The sequence below is a fragment of the Zingiber officinale genome, chromosome 1A (assembly GCF_018446385.1).
Source record: "Zingiber officinale cultivar Zhangliang chromosome 1A, Zo_v1.1, whole genome shotgun sequence".
NCBI lineage: Eukaryota > Viridiplantae > Streptophyta > Magnoliopsida > Zingiberales > Zingiberaceae > Zingiber > Zingiber officinale.
The window spans coordinates 160,651,870-160,674,563 of NC_055987.1; the positions used below are offsets into that span (position 1 = coordinate 160,651,870).

At 44.2% G+C, this 22,694-nt stretch overlaps 1 protein-coding gene across 1 annotated transcript; it reads right to left on the minus strand.

The window, feature by feature from the left end:
- Positions 1–275: 275 nt before the first annotated feature.
- LOC122038193 (rhomboid-like protein 20) lies at positions 276–22,080 on the minus strand. Its single transcript, XM_042597828.1, has 8 exons — positions 21,822–22,080; positions 21,603–21,703; positions 18,324–18,464; positions 18,084–18,150; positions 3,607–3,752; positions 3,428–3,529; positions 1,128–1,247; positions 276–811 (listed from the first exon to the last, which is right to left on the minus strand). Exons 1-8 carry the CDS (start codon positions 21,847–21,849, stop codon positions 644–646), a joined length of 873 nt encoding a protein of 290 aa, XP_042453762.1. The 5' UTR covers positions 21,850–22,080; the 3' UTR covers positions 276–643.
- Positions 22,081–22,694: the final 614 nt, after the last annotated feature.

Sequence of the window (22,694 nt, forward strand, 5' to 3'; positions counted from 1 at the left end):
CTTTAAAATAGGGAAAATTTTGATTAATGGCATTTATACTCATTAAACCAGCTTCAAACACGATTAAAGCACCTTAATTTTTCAAACATCGAGTCTCATGCTAGTGGCCAATAAAAAACCTCTATGAGACACATCAATTATCCCCAAAATTAATTGCCGTAAGCTAGATAATCAGTAACTAGAGCCAACAAAATAACTAAATAAATAAACCTCAATTAGTTGGAATCATTTCTTTCTTTTTTTAATGAAAAATACGATTGCCCGCCATGCGATCCTAGAAATAACATCACAGAAAAAGGGTGTTTACATAAATACTTCAGTACAAAGATTGAGTTCTAAACCTCAACGAATTTACACCATGGTTGGGTCATCGTAATTGGTTCTTTAGCATTTAATATTAAAACGGACAGAATGAGACCTACCTGGAGATGCTTCTCGATGTACAAATGTAACGTAGTGATGAATTCATTCTAAACTGCTAAAGATAAGGAATTAGGGAAACCAGAATCGGCTCATATTGAAGGAAGTAAAAGCAAGACCAATGGAAATTCTATTGGTTCCTCTTTTCTTATATGAATGCGGTGCTGGGCCAGGTTCCCATCCGTGTAACTCAATGTACATTTTCCAAAAGGACACAGCCGAGTTACCGAGACTGTGCTTCGAGGAGAATGTTTGTTGCTACATTTAAGTCATTTCTAGCCTGAAGGAGTGCCTGCCTAGCAGCATTGCTCTCAAAGCCCATGGACACCAATGTCGCAATCGAAGACTCTGATGGTTCTGGCATAAAATTTCCCACTGAACGATTGTTCCGCTGTATCAAAAACGCGTAGATAAGCTGTTCAAAATCTATATGTGGTGCGTTAGCCCCCAAACCATGGATAACTCTTTTACATGCAACTATTACATGCAAGCACATTTTATGCTCATACTGATGTTAACACTATTCTACTATCATGGTAGATTCGTAATAGGACCAATGCAAACAGGTCTTCCCTGATTTAAGAAGAAACTAAGTAATAGATGGATGTCATATATAAACATTATGGGAGGTTTCATCAATAAATTGAACAGGTTAAAAGATTTGTTTGTTCAAAAGTGCTTTATACAAAGAATGAAGACAAACTTGCCTGAACCTGATGGTCGATATTAGATATATGTGCATTTCTTCTGATATTGGCACTTGAAGGGAATGAACTTGGATACAACAAAAATAACCATGAAAATACTGATGTTAACTTTTTGGGGAACTGCAAGAATAAGAAATTGTCAGAACATAATCGACAATAACAAAAAAAAAAGACAGATAATAACAAAGATGAAGTAGATAATCTTATGGTTTCTCGGATTTTGTCTATCCTTGATCCTTGACTATGTCTGTTCAACAAATGCTTATATTCCCCTTAATACTAGTTTTTTTTTCCTCTAAATCATGATACCATAGTTGCCACCATAATGAATAATTATTATATTCAAGTATGCTTGCCTGGTCCATTGCATTGTACCCGCAATTAGTTCACCACTCATTGATTTTTCTTTTCCCAAACGGTAATTTGTTGTGTTCATGTGCAAAAAGAAATCTGTACGTAATCAAATCCTTTGTTCACATACAAGTGTAAAGAACCCCCAATATAGAAATCTCGCACACCCACACCCTCCCACAAAGGATACCTGGCAACCCAGGGATGAATCATTGATTTCTTTCAAACTGAACAATTTTGTTATCAGCCTTTTGTTTGTTGTGCATGCAAAAACCATAAGACAGTTCCTGAACAAAAGAACAGTTTCTTAATTCTATGTGTGTGAACTTTTAGTGATAGTTTCATAAAGATAATGATATTGTAAACGGAATCACTGTACAATATAATAAAAAAAGAAACTATTGTATCTTTACAATCTTGTTGACTTTATGCAACTGATGATTGAAATAAAAGATGCTTGTAGCAGTGCTACTTAAGCAACAAAATATAGACATGGTGATACTTAGACAAGCATAAGGGTGGGGAGTTGGAGAACTCACATTGAAAGTGGAAGGACGCATTTGACATATTATCTAGTATCTATAAGATTTCATGTAGGTGAGTGCAATTAACCCTTAAGATTATTATCTATCTCATATGAAAATCAATATATTTGATGCTTGTGGTTTGGTTCCTTAAAGAGTTGCATGTACACTTTTGTTGAGTACATTACTAATCTTATAGAGGTAAGAGAGATCAACAAAGCCCTTATCACTCCTGGTGATCTGGGAACTTATATCAATTGTTGATCATTGGATTAAATCTAGACATTATACATAATTGATAATAGATGTCAGTTTCTAGTAGGTCAGATTCAAACAAAGTTACTACATGTGCCCTATTAGGACAAACATTGCTCTATGTCCCATAAAGCACTATCATAAAAGGATCATAAGAGGACTAGATTACATGGAAATCATGTTGCAGAAAGACTTTGTGGAAACCTGCACCTCCAGAATGGTAGATAAACTTAGATACCACTGTTTATTAGAATGAGATTCTTTAGGACTCTTTATTTAATTAACTGATATTTATTAGGATGATAATTAAAGTCTTAATTATTTTAGCTTGAACGGTTTGCTAAGATCTCTAAGTCTATATAGCGAGAGTCAAGGTTGTTGTCTATGATACACAAGATAAATAACTCAACACCCTAGTCACCCTTCTTTCTCTACTCATCTTGGTGCCGCCAACGTCATACGGTGCCACCGTCGCTCCTCCACACTAATGCTCACCTAGCCACCACCAAGCTAGGTGAGTCCTCTAGCTCACACATTAGCACTTTTGCATTAAACTGCATCAGAGGATCATATTGTATGACAAACTAGAGAATGCGTTCCCTGACATGTCTCCATAAAGGTACAAACTTCTTTCTCGTTGATCTCGTTTTGGAATCAATCTAATATCATAAGTTAGTGGATGCTTAAAATGTTTCCATGGCTAATTTGGCTGTGCTCATGTGCTCCTTCCGTTGGGACGATCCCAACATGAACAGCATTGGTTAAGTATGTGCATTGTTGGGAGAGGTTTAGCCTTGTTGCTCCATCCTAAACACGAGTATACCTTGAGACCAAAAAAAATTCTTGCCTTGCTTTTTTTCATCTAAATTTACCATATACTAAAGGTTATATAGGACCACATGTGCACATAACACCCCAGATGAGTCATATCCCAGTTCCAGGAAAGCTCACATGTTAACCATCCAACCCAAATACTTAAGCAACTTTTCAGCAGTTTACTTGAGAAACTTAGCTTGCAACAAGAAGCTAGACAAACATAAATAGCGCATATATTTGAGAAAAAATACAGAAACTAATGTAAAGGCAGGAAAAGAAGCTTAATGTTCACACAAGGTCCCATAAGTGCGAGTGGATCCACATAAGCCAATTCAAAGTGAAAATTGTGATAACCTTAAGCTTGCAGATGCCAAATAGATTGGCTCGGAAAACAAAACCAGCAAGAAGACCACTTATGACTGGTATAAATGACCTTCTCCAGGCAGATAAAACAAGCTGGAGAAAAGGCACAAGTTGAGATACATCAGCACCGGAGATATGAAAGAGGGAGATTAAGAATAAATAAGTTAAACCTGAAAAGCGGCAAAGTATACAGCTGACTTGTTACTCAAGTTCAGTCCAAACATACGGAATCGTGAAGTAACAGGGATGTCAAAATAAAAAGATACAAAGGAAGCAAATATGAAACCATAAGGCCCAGATGCAAGTACTTGAGAATCTGCAGAAAATAGAAAAAATGATCTAATTAGGAAATAAAATGAGAAACAAAATTAACTAAAATGCTGCATAATTACATATGGAAGAAAAGACTGCAAAGAAACTTCAACTGAAACACTAGACATGACAGAAGAATTTTTTTTCACATAATACATACAAACAACCAATAAGTAAAGATTTAGACTCTTTACAACACACCTTCAACTCTAGTTGATTCAATTTAGATAACTATATATATCTATGGGTTATATTACAAAAATGAGACAGAAACGTTCCTAGAAGACATCTCAGATTTTAGTAACAAATTCTGAGATTAATCCGTTTTTATTGGGAATAAATTTCAGAGCAAACCATATGTCATTGGAAAGCCACGGATGCCTAATTTTCAAAAAAAAAAAAAAAAAAGGTGCTCAAAAATAATATTCCTTCATAAAGTTATGTCTATTTTGATGGAAGTCTGTCAGGCTGGAAATATTACTCGGGAAACCTTAACAATATTGCTTGGGAAAGATTAACTTGCTCGGGAAAGATGAATCTACTTGGGAAAGATAATCTACTCGGAGACAATTTGTCACAATTAAGGGTGCAAACGAATTGAACCGGTTCATGATCTTTTCGAACAAGCTCAAAAAATATTTGATTCATATTCAAAATTATCAAATTCGAGCCAAACTCGAACATGTTCGATAATTTTTCAAGCCGAATTCGAACCCATAATATTTTATTCGATTGTTCATGAGCTGCTCGCAAGTTGAACTCGAATCGAATTCTAGTTATTTTTACACAATTTTAATTTAAACATACTCAAATTAAGATTCAAATAATTCAAACCAAATTCGAATTTAAGTCATTTCAAATTATACTTCGAATATACTCGAATCAAGGTTCAAACAATTCGAATCAAACTCGAGCTCAAATTTTATTTTGAATTGAGCTCGAGACAAAATTATTTGTATTTTCGAGCTTCGAATATCAGATATACTGTTCAAGCTCGATTTCAATATTTTCATATTATTCGGCTCGACTCGATTCGTTTGCACCTCTAATCATAGTCACAGTACTCAGGAAAGACTAATTGCTCGAGAAAAACGAAGTGCTCGGGAATTGGAAAGAATCCATTTGTGTTTTTGGTATTCTTGGTGATCTTCTTGGAACTTGATAAGGTTGATGAGGCTTTAATACCACTGCATGCTTATTCATTGTTAAATGCACATTTTCATTCTCAAAGCCCTTGGAAATATAAATCTCATTAATGTAATTTTTGACTCATCTTGGAGGATTGTTCCATGTCTCGCCTATAAAGGCTATCTTTTGTATTGTTGGGCAGCAGATTTGTTTTTAAGATTGAAATATATTTGAGCTTTTAAGCTTGTTAGAATATTTATCTTCTTGTTATCCCTCTAAAGTCTTGGTGGATTTCCTAGAGTGGTGAGTATTAAGAGTGTCTTGTATTACCTCTTCTCCTACACTTTCCGGTGTCAAAAAAATATATCTATTGGATCTTTAAATATGCCCACATTTATATTTTATTATTGGAAACATTTAAAAACACATGTATACTAGCATTTTATTCTTTTTTTTTAGTAATCCCACATATCTATGTCCGCTCTCACCTTGCTCGATTTTTTTTTGTCTTGGTTGTTAATTGTCCAACACCATGACCCATAATGCATCATTGGTCATATAAAAGGTTACATAAGCCCATGAAGTTTATCATGAATATCACCAATAAATTTAACTCAACTCTTACCAATTATAACTGGGTTTCTAATGGTTAGGTCAATATGATTATGTTGAATATGACTAGTACTTTTAAATTAAAAGTACATTTAAAAAAAATCATACATTAATTCACTACAACTACATTATAGTAACTTTTGTGTTACAACAACAACAACTTTTGTATTACATGAATACAATAACTAGAGACTGCATTCTTTTCTAAAACCATCAAAATAAATGTATACTAACTCTAACATAAATTTTTCTCAGGTCAACAAAAAGCATGTGCAAACCTATACCTAAATATTTTCTGTTGAAATCAGCTAGTTGACCACTTACTGAAAAGCTTAAATTATTACTTGTTTACACTATGCATTTATCTAGTTAACATTTGCTCTCATGCTACTATGTAGACTGACTGAACTATGGGTACAGTGTCACGATTTGAAAATAAGGCTTTGATACTGATCCGGTGGTAAGGACGGGGGATCCTCGTCAACGGGGGGTCAACGGCACGTGGAGGTGAGAGGGCAACACGGTCAGGCCGACCGGACGGAGCAGGCCTACCGACAGGGCCCTGCAGTCCGACCGGCCAGGAATTCTCCGAGCCGAATGGAGGACAACCTGACTAGGGGTCGGGTTTCCGATGCTCAAGATGAAGAGGTTTCAATGGTCAAGAGGGCTCATCGTTCGGCTGGCGCGCAAGGCAACACAGGCATGAGCAGTCTCAGCCGAGCATATGACCAATGCAGGAGTAATATGCTTGCCGAGCGGCCTATCCGCTCGGCCCTGGAACAGACAAGACCCGCAAGAGGACAAAGGAGACAAGACAGCATCATCCTCGAGACACCTGCCGCCGACAAGCAGCAGAGTTGGCGGCTGAGCCGTACACAGAATCGTACGGTGGAAACTTCCACCGTCACATCCGGGATATGCTCGGACGATTGCGGAATGGCGCCAGAGGCACTTTTCTGACACAGGCTTGTTAAGGTATGTTTGGGGAAGCGTGCACGCGTTGGGAAACGTGCCCGCGCTTCCCCGGGGTCCTATATAAAGACCCCAGACGTCGACGAAGGTATGCGCAACTATTTACTGTAGCCACGTTACTCTGCCTCGTTCGTTGCATGACTTGAGCGTCGGAGGGCCGTCGCCGGGAACCCCTCCCGGCTCGGTTTCTTTGCAGGATCGTCGGAGAATTACATCAGCAGTCGGAGACAGCGGAGCGTGCCACGTCCCCAGTGTCCGTCGACTCAGCGCTCGGACAGGATCAAATTGGCGCCGTCTGTGGGAACGCACCTGAATCCGAGCTAAGAAGATGGAATAAGCTGGACGTCAACTTTTGGTAACGCTCTCTCCTGAAGAGCTCGAAGCACTCGTCCAAGCGCGAGCAGCGAAGATTGTGGAGCAGCAGCAGAAAGCTCAAGCTGAGCGGGCAGTGCAGCAAGCAACATCAACTTCGGGTGGCAGAGCGCCACACGAAGACCGACAGGAGCAGCTCTCAATATGGGGGCAAAACAAGGGGCCGGCCGGCACACAGATGGGTGCGCCACCCGCCCCAATACCTTTTCATCGGGCTCTGTTCCAGACGCCCTCGGAGGTGGCGCAAGCCAATCAAGACAAAGGATCCTCATCAGACGAGGCACCCATCCGGGACGTCAGAAAAGGAAAGGCGCCCCGATCGGACACGTCGCCCGAGCGGACCAATCAGCAGTTCTCAGAAGCCATTCTTCGCGATCCACTGCCGAGGCATTATGTGCCCCCTGCGATCGGAGAGTACAACGGGACGACCGACCCAGACGACCACCTGGGTAAATTCGACAATACTGCCACTCTGCATCAGTACACAGATGGGATAAAATGCCGAGTGTTCCTCACAACGCTTTCGGGATCGGCACATCGGTGGTTTCGAATACTGCCGGACGGCTCAATCACCAGTTTCAAGGAATTCCGGACGGCGTTCCTCCATCATTTTGCTAGCAGTAGGCGCCACCAGAAGACAAGCGTTAGCTTGTTTGCCGTCAAGCAAGGCACGAGGGAGCCGCTCCGAGCGTACATTCAGCGCTTCAACCAGGTGGCCATGGACATTCCAACGGTCACCTCGGAAACAATGGTGAACGCGTTCACGCAAGGGCTCGTGGACGGTGATTTCTTCCGATCGCTCATCCGGAAGCCGCCTCGGGACTACGACCACATGCTACACAATGCCAACGAATACATCAATGTGGAGGAGACCCAGGCGGCAAGAAGGAAAGAAGCTCAGAGCGACCAACCAGCTCTTGCCGAGCGAAAGCAACCCATCAGTCACCAGCCACCAAGAGGACCGCGGGCCGAAGCCGCCCGTCCTCCTCAGCATACTCGATCGCAGGCCGTCCAACAAGTCGCGGCTGATCGGCCCAAACACAAGGGGAAGGTATGGACCCCAATGTTTTGCTCACTCCATCAGTCGGCCACTCACAATACTCGCGACTGTCGGAGCCTCCCCCCATCGCTCATCCCGCACCGAGGAGTTACCGCCGCCGATCGCCTTCACCAGATCGGCAACATCAACAACGTAGCCCCAGGCAAAGGACAGAAGGGCGATCCCCCGAGCAGCATCACCGTCAGCAACACGGAGCCCACCATCGAGCGTCAAATGAACGACCTCGACCTTCGGCTCGGGATGAGGAGAACAGGGGCAACGCATCTCGGGGGAGATCAACATTATCGTCGGGGGTCCGACCGGCGGAGATTCGAATAGAGCCAGAAAGGCGCATGCAAGGCAGTTGAGAATCCACGCGGTCGGCTGCAGCCAGGAAAGGGCGAGCGGACCCGAGATCAGCTTCGGGCCCAGGGACCTTCAAGGAGTTGAAGTCCCTCACGATGACGCCCTGATCATACGAGCGGTAATAGCCAATTACACTATTCACCGCATTTTCATTGATACAGGCAGTTCGGTCAACATAATCTTCAAGAAAGCCTTCGACCAACTACAAATTGACCAAGCCGAACTACTTCCAATGACGACTCCCCTATACGGATTCACGGGGAATGAGGTCTTGCCAGTCGGTCAAGTCCGACGGGCTATCTCGTTGGGCGAGGAGCCGCTCAGAAGGACAAGGACCACCACCTTCATCGTGGTCGATGCTCCTTTTGCATACAACGTGATCCTGGGGCGACCGTCCCTCAATGAGTTCCGGGCGGTCGTCTCTACCTTCTGCCAGAAGATCAAATTCCCGGTGGAGGATCAAGTAGGGGAGGTGAGGGGAGACCAGCTGGCCGCTCGGAGATGCTACGTGGAGATGGTCCGGGCCGAATCTAAGTCCGCTCGGAAAGTGCCGCGTGTCGAGGTACATGATATTACTGAAAAGCCACCTTCTTTAGTTTATGAAGAGAAAGAGGAGGTGCAGATTGACCCATCCCGACCGAAGGCCACCACCTTCATAGCATCCGATCTAGAGGAGAAGCAGAAGGAAAAGGTGATCAAATGCCTCCAGCGGAACTGCGACGTCTTCGCCTGGTCGACCCATGAGCTGCCAGGTGTCTCGCCAATTGTAGCGCAACATGAACTTCATGTCCGGCCGGACGCTCGTCCGGTGAAGCAAAGGAAGAGGGACTTCAGTGCGGAGCAGAACGTAATAATCCGTGTGGAGATAAAAAAGCTTCTGAAGGCCGGCCACATAAGGGAAGTACAATTCCCGAGTTGGCTTGCAAACGTGGTCCTGGTCTCCAAGCCGGGCAACAAGTGGAGAGTTTGCATCGACTTCCGGGACTTAAACAAGGCGTGCCCGAAGGACTTCTACCCTCTTCCACGGATCGATCAGCTGGTGGACTCCACGGCCGGGTGCGAGCTGATATGTATGTTGGATGCATACCAAGACTACCATCAGGTGCCGCTCGCCCGAGAAGACCAGGAGAAGGTCAGCTTCGTCACGACGGACGGTACTTACTGCTACAATGTAATGCCGTTCAGATTGAAGAACGCGGGAGCCACCTACCAGCGCCTGATGAACAAGGTCTTCAGAGAGCAGATCGGACGCAATTTGGAAGTGTACGTGGACGACATACTTATCAAGTCCTTCCGGGCGACCGATCTCTACGCGAACGTGGAGGAGACCTTCCAAACATTGAGGAGGTATGGCGTCAAACTTAACCCTCAGAAGTGCCTGTTCGGGGCAAGAGGTGGACGCTTCTTGGGTTACATTGTGACCGAGCGAGGCATAGAGGCGAACCCCAACAAGATAAAGGCTCTGCAGGACATGTCGCCTCCCAGAAATCTCCGAGAAGTGCAGCATCTCACAGGTCGAATAACGGCGCTGTCAAGGTTCATCTCTAAGACCGCCGACCGAAGCTTGCCGTTTTTCAAGATACTCCGTAAAGCCACCAAGTTTCAATGGGATGAGGAGTGCGATCGGGCGTTCGAGGAATTAAAGGTTTACCTGAATTCTTTACCCATGCTGGCAAAACCAGTCGTAGGTGAGTCGCTTCGCATTTATTTATCATCAACTGAGCATGCTGTGGGCTCAGCATTAGTGAGGCCGAGCGGCGAGGAGCAGCCAGTGTATTTTTTGAGCCATATCTTAAAGGATGCTGAGTCTCGCTACACCGGTCTCGAGAAGTTGGCTTTTGCCTTGGTTCTTGCAGCTCGGAGGTTGCGCCCTTACTTTCTGGCGCACACAATTATTGTGATGACGAACAGCCCACTAGCCAGGGTACTCCTGAACCCCGAAGCATCCGAACGGCTTATCAAGTGGACGACGGAGTTAAGCGAGTTTGATATCCAATACCAACCCTGCTCGGCGATCAAAGCACAATCCTTGGCGGATTTCGTAACTGAGGTACAAAAGCCCGAGCGCGAAGCTACATGGAAAATATATGTGGACGGATCGTCCACTCGGCTTGGGAGCGGAATGGGGATAGTACTACTTTCGCCTCAGGGAGAGCGGATGCATCTATCCATCCGTCTGGGCTATCGGGCAACAAATAATGAGGCAGAATACGAAGCCCTCATAGCCAGATTGCAAGCCGCGCGGTATGTCGGAGCCAGTCGGGTCGTGATCCACTCGGATTCACAGCTTGCCGCTCAGCAACTCATGGGCGCTTTTGAAATAAACAATGCCAGACTCAGATTATACGTGGAGGCCTTTGAGAAACTCAAGGTCGGCTTCACCGAGGTAGTAGTCCAGAAGATACCCCGAGCGAAAAACTATGCGGCAGATGAGTTAGCTAAACTCGCAAGCTCAATGTCGCCGGTCGTCATCCACCCACCCATCGAGCAAGTATGTTTGGTAGCACACGTGGATCGGATGGACGGCCTCACATTCCCGAGCGATTGGAGAACAACCATCGCGGAGTTCCTGCGCTCGGGTGCCACGCCCTCCGATCGGGACGAAGCTCAGCTATTAAGAAGGAGAGCCAGCCGGTTTACGCTCATCGGGGAGCAATTTTACAAAAAGGCGTTCTCCCGACCTCTGCTGAAGTGAGTCAGCTCGGACGACGCCGAGTACATTCTCCAGGAGGTACATCAAGGGTCATGCGGAGGTCACCCGGGTGGCCGTTCTTTGGCTGGGAAGATCCTGTTAGCCGGATACTTCTGGCCAACGCTACACGAGGACGCCGCTCGGACCATCGCAACATGTCTTTCCTGTCAGAAGTACCACAATTTTTCACATAGGCCGACGGAAGAAATGAAAGCGTCCACAGTGTCTTGGTCGAACTGCCCGTTCGACCAGTAGGGCATGGACATCGTAGGACCCTTCCCTATGGCGACCGGACAAAGGAAATTTCTATTGGTGGTGGTAGACTACTTCTCCAAGTGGGTGGAGGCTGAGCCATTAGCCAAGATAACCGAGCACATGGTCAAAAAATTCATCTGGCAAAACATCATCTGTCGGTTCGGCATTCCGCGTCAGCTCGTGTCGGACAATGGGCGACAGTTCGTCGGAAGTCAGCTCGAGGAATGGTGCAAGGGGTATGGCATCGAGCAACACTTCACGTCTGTGGCGTATCCCCAAAGCAATGGTCAAGCCGAAGTAGCCAACCGGGAGATACTCCGAATACTTCGAGCTCGGCTCGACCACATGGGTGGAAGCTGGGTTGATGAGCTGCCGGGAGTCTTGTGGGTCATCCGCAAGACCCCCAAGGAGGGGACGGGAGTCACCCCGTTCCACCTGGTATACGGAGGCGAGGCGGTCGTCCCAGTCGAAGTCGACGTAGAGTCCGCCCGGATCCAGAACTACGATGAGGATAACGCCGAGCGGAGGCAGCTGAAATTGGACTTGATCGACGAGGAGCGAGCCAAAGCATCCGTCCGGCTAATGGCCTACAGGCAGAGAATGAAGCAGAACTACAACCGTCGCGTGGTTCCTCGAACATTCCAAGTGGGCGACTTAGTGTGGAAGAAAGTCAAGCCGGTCGGGGACGTGGGCAAGGTGGAGGCTCCCTGGGCAGGACCGTTCAAAGTCATCGAGAAGCTCCGATCGGGAGCTTATTACTTGGAAGATGAGGATGGACGAAGGCTAGAAAGGCCGTGGAACGCAAACCACCTCCAGCCCTATCGGGCTGGATGAAAGATGCGCTGATGTAATATACTTTGAAATATTCTGTTCGGATGTATTACTTGGTTGCAGGAATGAAAGCTATAAGAACAAAGGCACGATTTTGGCGCACCAAGCGGGTAGCAGCGTGATGTCGTGGCGAAGACCCCGAGCCGTTCGGCGAGGAGTATATTATCCGAGCCCAAGGCTCGATGGTGAAGACCCCGAGCCGTTCGGCCGAGGGAGTATATTATCCGAGCCCAAGGCTCGATGGCGAAGACCCCGAGCCGTTCAGCAGGGAATATATTATCCGGTCTAACGCTCGATGGAGAAAACCCCGTGCCGTTCGGCCGGGAATATATTATTTGAGCTATAAGCTCACCATTGAAGACCGTCGAGCGGCGAAGTTAAACTCTAGAGTCGGACCGGCGACTATAAACCCCCCGGTTTGAAGACCGTCGAGCTCCGACGTTAAACCCTAGAGTCGGACCGGCGACTATAAACCCCCCGGCTTGAAGATCGTCGAGCGGCGACATTAAACTCTAGAGTCGAACCGGCGACTATAAACCCTCCGGCTTAAAGATCGTCAAGCGGCGACGTTAAACTCTAGAGTCGAACCGACGACTATAAACCCCTCGGCTTGAAGACCGTTGAGCTCCGATGTTAAACCCTAGAGTCGGACCGGCGATTATAAACCCCCCGGCTTGAAGACCGTCGAGCGGCGACGTTAAACTCTAGAGTCGGACCGGCGACTATAAACCCCCCGGCTTGAAGACTGTCGAGCGGCGACGTTAAACTCTAGAGTCGGACCGGCGACTATAAACCCCCCCCGGCTTGAAGACCGTCGAGCGGCGACGTTAAACTCTAGAGTCGGACCGACGACTATAAACCCCCTGGCATAAAGACCGTCGAGCGGCGATGTTAAACTCTAGAGTCGGACCGGCGACTATAAACCCCCCGGCTTGAAGACCGTCGAGCGACGACGTTAAACTCTAGAGTCGGACCGGCGACTATAAACCCCCCGACCGGAAGACTCTCTGGTGTAGACACGACAAGTCATACGGATCCCGGCTCTGCGATCAACATTAGCAATCGACAAGCCTTGTCCATAGGGATAAAATAGTGATAATGTACTTCCGTCCGAATACATCGACGAAGAGGTACTCAAGGGGTCGGCATGTGAGCCAAGCGGCCGCGCGGCCAAGTTACCAAAAGTACTTCGCGACCATTTAACGAAAATCTCAGTATAAGTAAGGGGAGTCCATACGAGCGGCTTAGTTATAAACACGAGAAACGATTAAAGAAAAGAAAGGGAGGAGACATAACGATTGTAGCTCGCGCTCTGATCGGAGGACACAAGTATTGACAGTTAAATAAGTTAAATAACAGGACAGGATATATCCATTAAAAGCCTGGCCCTTAGAGCCGGTCGGAAGAGTTACAAAAAACACCAAGAAAACCACAAACTCTCCTCACTCCAGGGGCTCGAAGATGGACTCCGGAACGGATTCCAGCAGGCCGGCCATATCTCGGGGGAGGATGGAGGTATCCTCTGGAAGATGGCCCTTGGCCTTCAAGTATGCAGTGGTCGCCCGGATAGCCTCCTCGAAGGACAAGACGAGCCGATCGCTTAACTTGTTGCCGAACTCGTCCGATCGGAGGTAGTTCCGTCTCATCACTTCGAAGTGGTCGGACTCTCCGCCCTGATATTCCTTCAACGCCGCTCGGGATGAATCGAGAGATTCCTGGAGATCTTTCAGATCAGCTTGCAATTTAACTTCAGTAGCCGATCGGCTCTCTTTCTCAGCGGCTAGCAAGTCGGTCAATTCCGTGACAGCGCTCGAACCTCCACCTTCATCGTGTCCAGATCAGCAACGGCCCTGTTTTTTCTGTTGGTGGCCACAGTGATCTGGTGGTCGTGGGACTTGACTTGGTTTTCAAGTCCGGCCACCCTGGTTTCCAGGCCGGAAGCTTTGCGCTGCTCAGCTGCTAGCAGTTTTTCCATTTTGGCCAGCTCGGACTTGAGCGTGGCGTACGGGGGCCCCTCAGCCGGCGCTCCGGAAATTTGGAGCTTCTTCAACTCCTCTTCCAGCTCGGACAGACGATTGCTGACCGCAATGTTCTCCACCCAATGCTGCGTTCGGATGGATAACGTCAGTAACCTGATAAAGTCATCATGATAGCGCGTTAAGAAACATACCCCGGTGGCTTGCTGCATGTGGCTATCTGCCAGCTGACCGGGAGTCATCAGGGCCACGTGAGCCCTCGCATCTTCCCACGTCTGGGCGAGCGGACCCCGGATGGTGACTTGGTGCTCGGGAGCGGCAGGCTGATCCGCCGCTAAAAGGAACTCCTCGTTGGGGAGACGGAGGACAATCTTGATCATTCGGCGGCCGCTCGGATCTGCTTGGGTAGAAACGGCTCGGCTGGAAGACTCGCCGATCGGTGCAGAAGTAATGTCCGAGCGCTTGAGCCGAAGGCGGACCAGGGGCACGGAGCTAACGAGTGGTGCTCCAGTCGAGGGTGCTGGCTGGTCAAGCTGGGAGGGGGTTTGATCAGAAGAAATGGTCTCGTGCGCGGCAGGCAGCGGGTCGATTGCTTCTGGGAGGGCGTCGACTGCCCAATCACCGGCTCAACAGGCGCAATGGCGGTCCGGCGACGTTTGCGAGTTATCAGTGGGGAATCGCCGGCCGATCGCTCCGCGTCCTCTGATGCAGGCTGCTGACCGCCCGAAGAAATATCATCCCCGGTCGCTCCAGTGGCGGCGCCCTGAGCGGCAGACTCTCGGGCCTCAGTTGGAGCCTCTTCACTTTCGCCCTCGTGCGAGCCGACCAGCGCGATGCCTCGATCGGCCATCTCTTTGGCAGCCACCGCCTCAATCTCGGCGGCCTTCAATTTCAGCCGATCAGCAACCTTGGATCGCCACATGATGTCAGCTGCATAACAGAAGAATAAATCAGTTAGACCAAAAGGAGAAAGGACAAGGAGAGTGCTTACCCAAGCTGCTCGGAAGCTTTGTGCGGATCGGGCTCAAGCCAAAGACATACAACACCCCCTCATGAAGCAGTTTGTCGATATTGAACCTCTGGTCGGCCAGTAGGTTAGCCGCATGAAGGTATTCCGGTTGGTTCTTGTACTTGCCAAGGTTAGGCGGGTCCGGCACGGTGATTTGCCACTTGGTACGAAAGGAAGACAGCTCGGGAAAACGAAGGTAAAAATAATTTTCCTTCCAGTGCTTGTTCGAGATCGGCATCTTATCGAAGAAGACGAGGCCGATCCGCGACTGGAAAAGGAAAGTACCCCACTCGGACTGTTTTTGGTAGTAAAAGTAATGGAAAATTCTAGGGGTTAAGGGAATACCGTGCAGCTTGAAGAGGATTACTACGCCGCACAACCGCCTAAAAGAGTTAGGGACAAGTTGGTCGAGCGGGATGTGGAAATAATTGCAAACTTCCCGGATAAAGGAGTGTAGAGAGAAGCGCAGACCGGCCACAAATTGGTCGCGGAAGAAGAAAACTGTGCCGGTCGGCGGATTATGGGGTCGATCGGAAGAGGTAGCTAAAACTAGTCTATGGTCAGAAGGCAGTTCGAATTCGTTGAGGAAACGTCCAGCGTCAGTTTCGTCGAACCGGCTAAGCATGGTCATATACCACAGGCCAGGAGAAGAACCATAAGGTTGCGAAGTGCTAGCCATCGACGGAATGGTAGCGAGGAAAGAAGAAACGATAAAAGGAGAATGAAAGGATGAACAGAGGATCCAAACTATATTGAATGGGTATGGAGGCCACCAGAAAAGAAAAAACAGGAGAAAGCAAGGACAGGAGAAGGCTTACAAGGAATGGACCGTGAAGGAGGCGGCGGAAGTTCGTCGGAGCACCACGGCAAGCGGACACTGGGAGGATGGTCGCGGAAGGAATCGCCAAAAACGCAAAGGCAAGAGTGATAGAAGGAGGTTCAGTGCCGGCGCTTCTTAAACCCCGGTCTCGGTTCACCACAGTCGTCCGATCCAGGTCATCGGAAGAAGCGAAGGCATCGGACCGTCGGATTTGAACCGACGCATGTTCCATCGAAGATTACGCCACCGCCGTACGATGACGGCGGACTTGCCAGGTGTCGATCAGCGATTGGGCGGCATTTAATGAGCGCCATTACACACGCGTGGGCAGCTTAATGGGGATTGACACGAATCCCGAGGAGACCCGACGACGCCGACCGCTCCCGGAACAGTAGCGCAACAAGCGACGGAGGGAGATCAAAACTGCAAGGCATAGCCATCGACTCGCCGATCGGCCTTGGGGGCGTCCTAGAGCCGATCGGAAATACGCTTTCAGAAGTGGCGAAATGAATGTCGCTCGACCAGATTCATAGTCCAGTCAGTCGAACTTCGCGCCTCCTTCGACTAGACTTGAAGGGGAGGCATGTGATCCGGTGGTAAAGACGGGGGATCCTCGTCAGCGGGGGGTCAACGGCACGTGGAGGTGAGAGGGCAACACGGTCAGGCCGACCGGACGGAGCAGGCCTACCGACAGGGCCCTGCAGTCCGACCGGCTAGGAATTCTCCGAGCCGAATGGAGGACAACCTGACTAGGGGTCTGATTTCCGATGCTCAAGATGAAGAGGTTTCAATGGTCAAGAGGGCTCATCGTTCGGCTGGCGCGCAAGGCAACACAGGCATGAGCAGTCTCAGCCGAGCATATGACCAATGCAGGAGTAATATGCTTGACGGGCGGCCTATCCGCTCGGCCCTGGAACAGACAAGACCCGCAAGAGGACAAAGGAGACAGGACAGCATCATCCTCGAGACACCTGCCGCCGACAAGCAGCAGAGTTGGCAGCTGAGCCGTACACAGAATCGTACGGTGGAAGCTTCCACCGTCACATCCGGGATATGCTCGGACGATTGCGGAATGGCGCCAGAGGCACTTTTCTGACACAGGCTTGTTAAGGTATGTTTGGGGAAGCGCGCACGCATTGGGAAACGTGTCCGCGCTTCCCCGGGGTCCTATATAAAGACCCCAGACGTCGACGAAGGTATGCGCAACTATTTACTGTAGCCACGTTACTCTGCCTCATTCGTTGCCTGACTTGAGCGTCGGAGGGCCGTCGTCGGGAACCCCTCCCGGCTCGATTTCTTTGCAAGATCGTCGGAGAACTACATCACCAGTCGAAGACAGCGGAGCGTGCCACGTCCCCGGCGTCCGTCGACTCAGCGCTCGGACAGGATCAAATACCTTATTAAAATTGATTGTCCATATCGAGAGGATAATGGGCATAGCCTATCCGACTGAAAAGGCTAACACAACCTAAAAAGGCAATTATACTTTGCCACGTGGAACTATGAAACAAACTTACTGCTCCCAAAAATTTTACTACGCCCATGATCAAGTGACCAATCAGTGGAAACCCATTAATGATACCCGTTTATATATTGTATTGTTAGTATTTTCCATTAATTTTCAGGAATTTTCTTTCCTTTATTTTGCAGTTTCTAAAATTCGGAAAGACCAAACTAACCTTTTCTCTTTTTATGTATCTATGATTAAAATACAAAATAATAGGGTAACCTGTATGCCCCTTAACAATGAGATTGTACCATGTAACATTTTCAATCCCTATTAATCTAATATGAATAGTTTGAATGCACAGAATAAAAATAGAACAAAATATCCCTTGCTTTCATGTTATAAATTTTATAAACAAATATGGTGCCAATTCCCTTTTTTTGTTCCCAAATGTTATTAACTCAATTTTCTATGAAAATGCATATACAACATGTAGAAAATAAAATGATTATTGTACAATTACATATAACTTATTAGTCAGCTTTATTCAGTATTTTAGGAAGAAAAATCAAGAACCAACTCAATTGGTTATTAATACAATGGTATATTAGCAATCAAACAGTTCAATATTTCAAAAAAAAAAAATTGTATTGATTTGTTAATTCAAATAATTCCTCATCATGATTACTAGTATCAGTTCTACAGTTGAATAAGATCAACAAGTCAATGATATAAAGACGATGGAAGGCTAGTCTATTAGAAAGGCCTACATGGAAATACGATTTTGTATTGACTTGAGTTCAGGATATCAAATACCTTTTATAAGTCCTAAAGCCACAATTTGGAAAAATGTGGATGCCACTAAATTGAACAAAACAAAAACCTGCATGTTTTAACAATTATACAGTGAGTGACAAAGTTCAAAATTAACCACATAGCATTGGTTAGAAGAATATATGTATATAACCATATAGACCTGTCTACTATTCAATAAGTTTAAGCACATAATTCTAAATAACTTCAACTATTTGGAGAAGACATAAAGTTGCAACTTACTGAGTACTTGTTAGAGCCTATCTGTCTCTCAAATACTCTGAAATAATATATCAGATACAAGCCAATTATCGATTCTGGAGAGGATGAAAATGCAAATATTGATGGAACAATCTTCCAAAGACTATAGTTCTGAATAATATCCTGAATACAAGAGATATATGATAATATATCAGTTCCATTCACATAATAGTAGCAAGATAACTATTCTAACAACTCTAAATAAAACAGGTATTAAGTACAAAACCATGCATATCATGTTAAACTATCTCAAATAGAATGCATGCGGTGGATGTGATACATAACCAAGAATGTCAACCAATAGAGGCAAATGTGATAAGACTTTCCTTTGACATGTTTATAAAGAGAACCTATCTATAATAGTAATAGATATCCATGGAACTTATCCAACTACAAAATGACAGTAGTGACATGATGCTAACTCTTTGACGCTGTAGTGAAAAATTATTGAACTACTTTATGCTAAATATGCTAAATATGTTCGCATAACAAAAGATCTAAGAAGCTTTAGTTATCGGTAAAGAAAACCAGTTTATCTCACTGAAATTGTGTTGGATTCAAATGAAACTAATTCGATAGTTCTTAATGATGCTTAGACTAAATAATGTCCATGCATGAAAAAATTCAGTAACAAGTAAATGGATGAGAAAGAAAGAAGTGAAGCATAAACTACCATTGACAAGACACCCAGGAAATATGACAATTTCCAAATTAACTCGCAACAATTTTCTAAGATAAATATAAGTCATTTGAGTCATTATTGTTGTCATAGGCATTATCATCATTGAAAATTCAATAGTTCTTAATGATGCTTAGATCAAATAATGTCCATGCATGCAAAAAATTCAGTAACGACCAACTGGATGAGAAATAAAGAAGAAAAAATTAAATACCATTGACAAGATAATCATTAAATTTGAGAATTTCCAAAATTGAACACACAACAATTTTCTAAGATAAGAAAATATAAATCATTTGAATTGTTGTTGTTGTCATAGCCATTATCATCATCAAGTCTTATCTTTCCCAAATATATTTGAAGTTGGCTACATAAATTTTATCCCTCCACTCAATTCCGTACAAGGCTATATCACTAGTAATAGAAAAATAACTTAATTCAATTTACATTGCATAGACCAATGCCTCCTTTGATCTCCCTCTATCCCTTACACCATCTCAACTTTTTCATTGATTCCTTTCCAATTGCTGAAATTACACTTCATATATTCAATTTCGGTTCTACTTATTTTAAAAATCTCTGGTTTGTAAAGTCTTTCTGACAGAATATACTATTTAGATATAATGGGTAAATGAATAGCAAATTTAGACAATGTGACAGAACAACTAAAGACAAATTTAGAATAAACATAAGTACATTGTTTGACAGGTACTCATCCTGAATTGCCAGACACTATCACCGAAAAGTAATAGATATATACTTGAATGACTAACCCAAACCAAGAAATTGAATAATGACCATAGCTAAATTATCCATCTTAGGCAAACATCTACTTGCTCTCATCATTGATATCTATATTTTCTCAAATACAAACTCCCAAAGATACTCTGGAGCCAGTAATAGGCGGTTTATGAAAGAAAGAAAAACATATCTTGAAGTTTATTTAAAAATTCATTATTTAGGCAATTTTATCCCTAATTCTACTCTCAATTTCACTGAAGGAGTGAAAATCAATTTCCTATTTAGGGTCATAAGACTGGTCATAAATTTTGATAGCAGTAGTGAATTGAAAGTGTGTAAAATCATCCAAAGCTAAATTGATTTAAATTGTAATATATGTGTCAAATTATTAGTTTTAGAACTTCTAGCATATTTTCTAATGTCATTAATATTAGCATATAATATACATAGCATGAAAAAGTTCACTTGCGTTTAGCAATTACAAATTACATATTTATCAATGTAAAGTTTCAAAGTAAGAAATAGTCTTGCAAGTTTACTTAAACATTGTTCTACTTAATACTAATAATCTGTTAGCAAAAGTGAAAATTCAGATTTACCAAAAAACAATTTCAATGATAATAAAAATGGCATAATAGATATATATTATCAATTCTTAAATGGTACTTTACTGTATTGGTAATAAAATAAATAAAACATTGTCTACTATTGTCCAGTTCTAAATCTTAGCTGGCTACTTGGCTACACCATATGATATGACCATACAGCTTGTATTTGATAACTTTCCATTTTTATATTAACCATCCATGGCATATGGCCCATTGTTTCAATAATCAAAGAACTTCATGGCTCACATTGGCTTTTTCAAGAAGCCAGATAACCTGCTAGGGCAGTTGAACACCATGTGTTTTTATATAATACAGGCGACGAAAAAGGTGAGATGTGGTAGTCACTGAAAGACAAAGGTAAGTCGTTGCTTCTTCTATTTCTTTTTTTGGAATTTGTTCCTCTCCATGTCTTTCCTACATGTACCCTTATTGGTATTCCATATCTTCTCTTTGCTCACTCCCATCTCCGTCTTGTTGTTCATCATCTTCTATATCAATTCTTCGACTATAATCAAATTCCCTTTTCTTTTAAAGGGAATACATCAAAATGATACTGCAAAGTGTTTTCCTAAGATATATTTACCACCTGGAAAAAGAGGGGGAATCTATGATTCAAATAGAAGCAGGAGCCACCTCAAGCACTACAGTGGGATGTGCACGGTCAACAATAAACAGTAAGCTGCTACAGCACAAGAAAAGATGCCAAAGAGAAAACAAAAATGGTGTCAGTCTAAATAATGCAACGATAGACTATGATTTTATGTTGCAGATTTATACATTTATCTTAAAGGAAACATCTTTACTGAGTGAATTCAGGGCATGGTATGCTACAAATCCTATGGAGCAAATGGTCAAAATAAGTATAACGTGCCAAGATGAATTAAGTGCAAAACGAGAAGACATTAGACCCTATGCAACTTAAGTGGAAATATCCCAAGTTCAGGGGCAATTAAGTAATATAATCAACCAAACCCGTCTCAGACAATATCTCTCGCCCATTAAAAAAAGAAGAAGAAGAGAGAGAGAGAGATTGTACTAGGTTCCGTTTTCCAGCAACACAACTGGCACAATGCCTAACCTTTAATTACCCACCTTAATTCCTAGAAATCCAAGAACCCAGATTTCAGAGAAAAAAATACTTTAATTTGATACTGGAACCGGCAATCAGTGGAAATTATAATCCAACCAAACATATTTAAGCAACACAATAGACGCATAGGTAGAATTCGAAACCTGATACGACAACCCTATGCTGCGGGAACGGCCACGAAGGGCAGAGGTGACTGTGATGATGGCGCTAGAGATCACTAGGGTTCGCGTGACCGGCGCGTTGTCTGCACCCAATAAAGAATCCCAACAAGAAATTGAACAAGGGTTTCAAGTAGCTAAGTGGCAAAAAAAGACTTGCAATGGAGAACTGGTGGAATCACATAGTCAGCTAGAGAAGCTTACGAAATCCTGATGGTCCTCCGTGCATCATCAATCGCTAGGCAGAGAGGGGGAGAGAGAAATCGATCGGCTCGTCGTTCTCACGGCACGAAAGAGCGAGAAGTCGGCGGGAGATGCGAACCGCAGTGTTACGTCGATCTGTTAGTTGGGTCAACTCAATTGAGGCGACGAATGGCGCGTCATCGTCTTCATCTTGCCAGTACTCAAAACGACGGCCCCGAACTAAACTCGCCGATGAAAATTTATGGCCCAACAAGGGCACTTACTTTATGGCCATGGATTTTGTTGTTATAAAAATCAGATCAAAATTAAAGCCTAAACTTTTATGAAATTAAAATAAGTTTTGCTAACTGCTAAAAGCAATAATCAACAAGAAGAGGATGGTTTAAAATATCATGTTTAGGTCGTTTTATTTAGTTCATTAAAAACTAATATTTATGATTTTTAAAACCTAATAGAAAATAAATATTTATTATAAGCATTTTTACATTTTCACCTCTAATAAATTTAAAAAAGATTAAAAAAAAATTCTATTTCAGATCAACAACAACAAAAACAATAAAAAAAACAATCAAATAAAATAAGTTAAGTAATAAAAAGATAATTCAATACACGAAATTCCGATCAATACGAATCTTAAAAAAGATCAAATTGTATTGAACCTATTGTACTCATTTTTATATTGTATTTTATAAAAAAAAACTATTTCTGCTAAGTTAAGTGATATTTAATCTTAATCATCCATGAATATATGATAAAATTTAAGTATTAATTAGAGGATTATAAATTTACTATAATAAGATAGAGATTAATTCCTGCTAGATATATGTACTTGGAAAAAAATTTCTTCCAACTTTTAAGTATTTAACGTTGGAC

Bases quoted from the DNA above. Each gene is read 5' to 3' on its own strand.
- LOC122038193 (XM_042597828.1), bottom strand. From the start codon at position 21,849: ATGATGCACGGAGGACCATCAGGATTTC. The intron at 3,530-3,606 runs GTTTAACTTATT...CCTTTTCTCCAG, and splicing joins TATACTTTGCCGCTTTTCAG to CTTGTTTTATCTGCCTGGAG. The intron at 1,248-3,427 runs GTTATCACAATT...TTATTCTTGCAG, and splicing joins TTGGCATCTGCAAGCTTAAG to TTCCCCAAAAAGTTAACATC.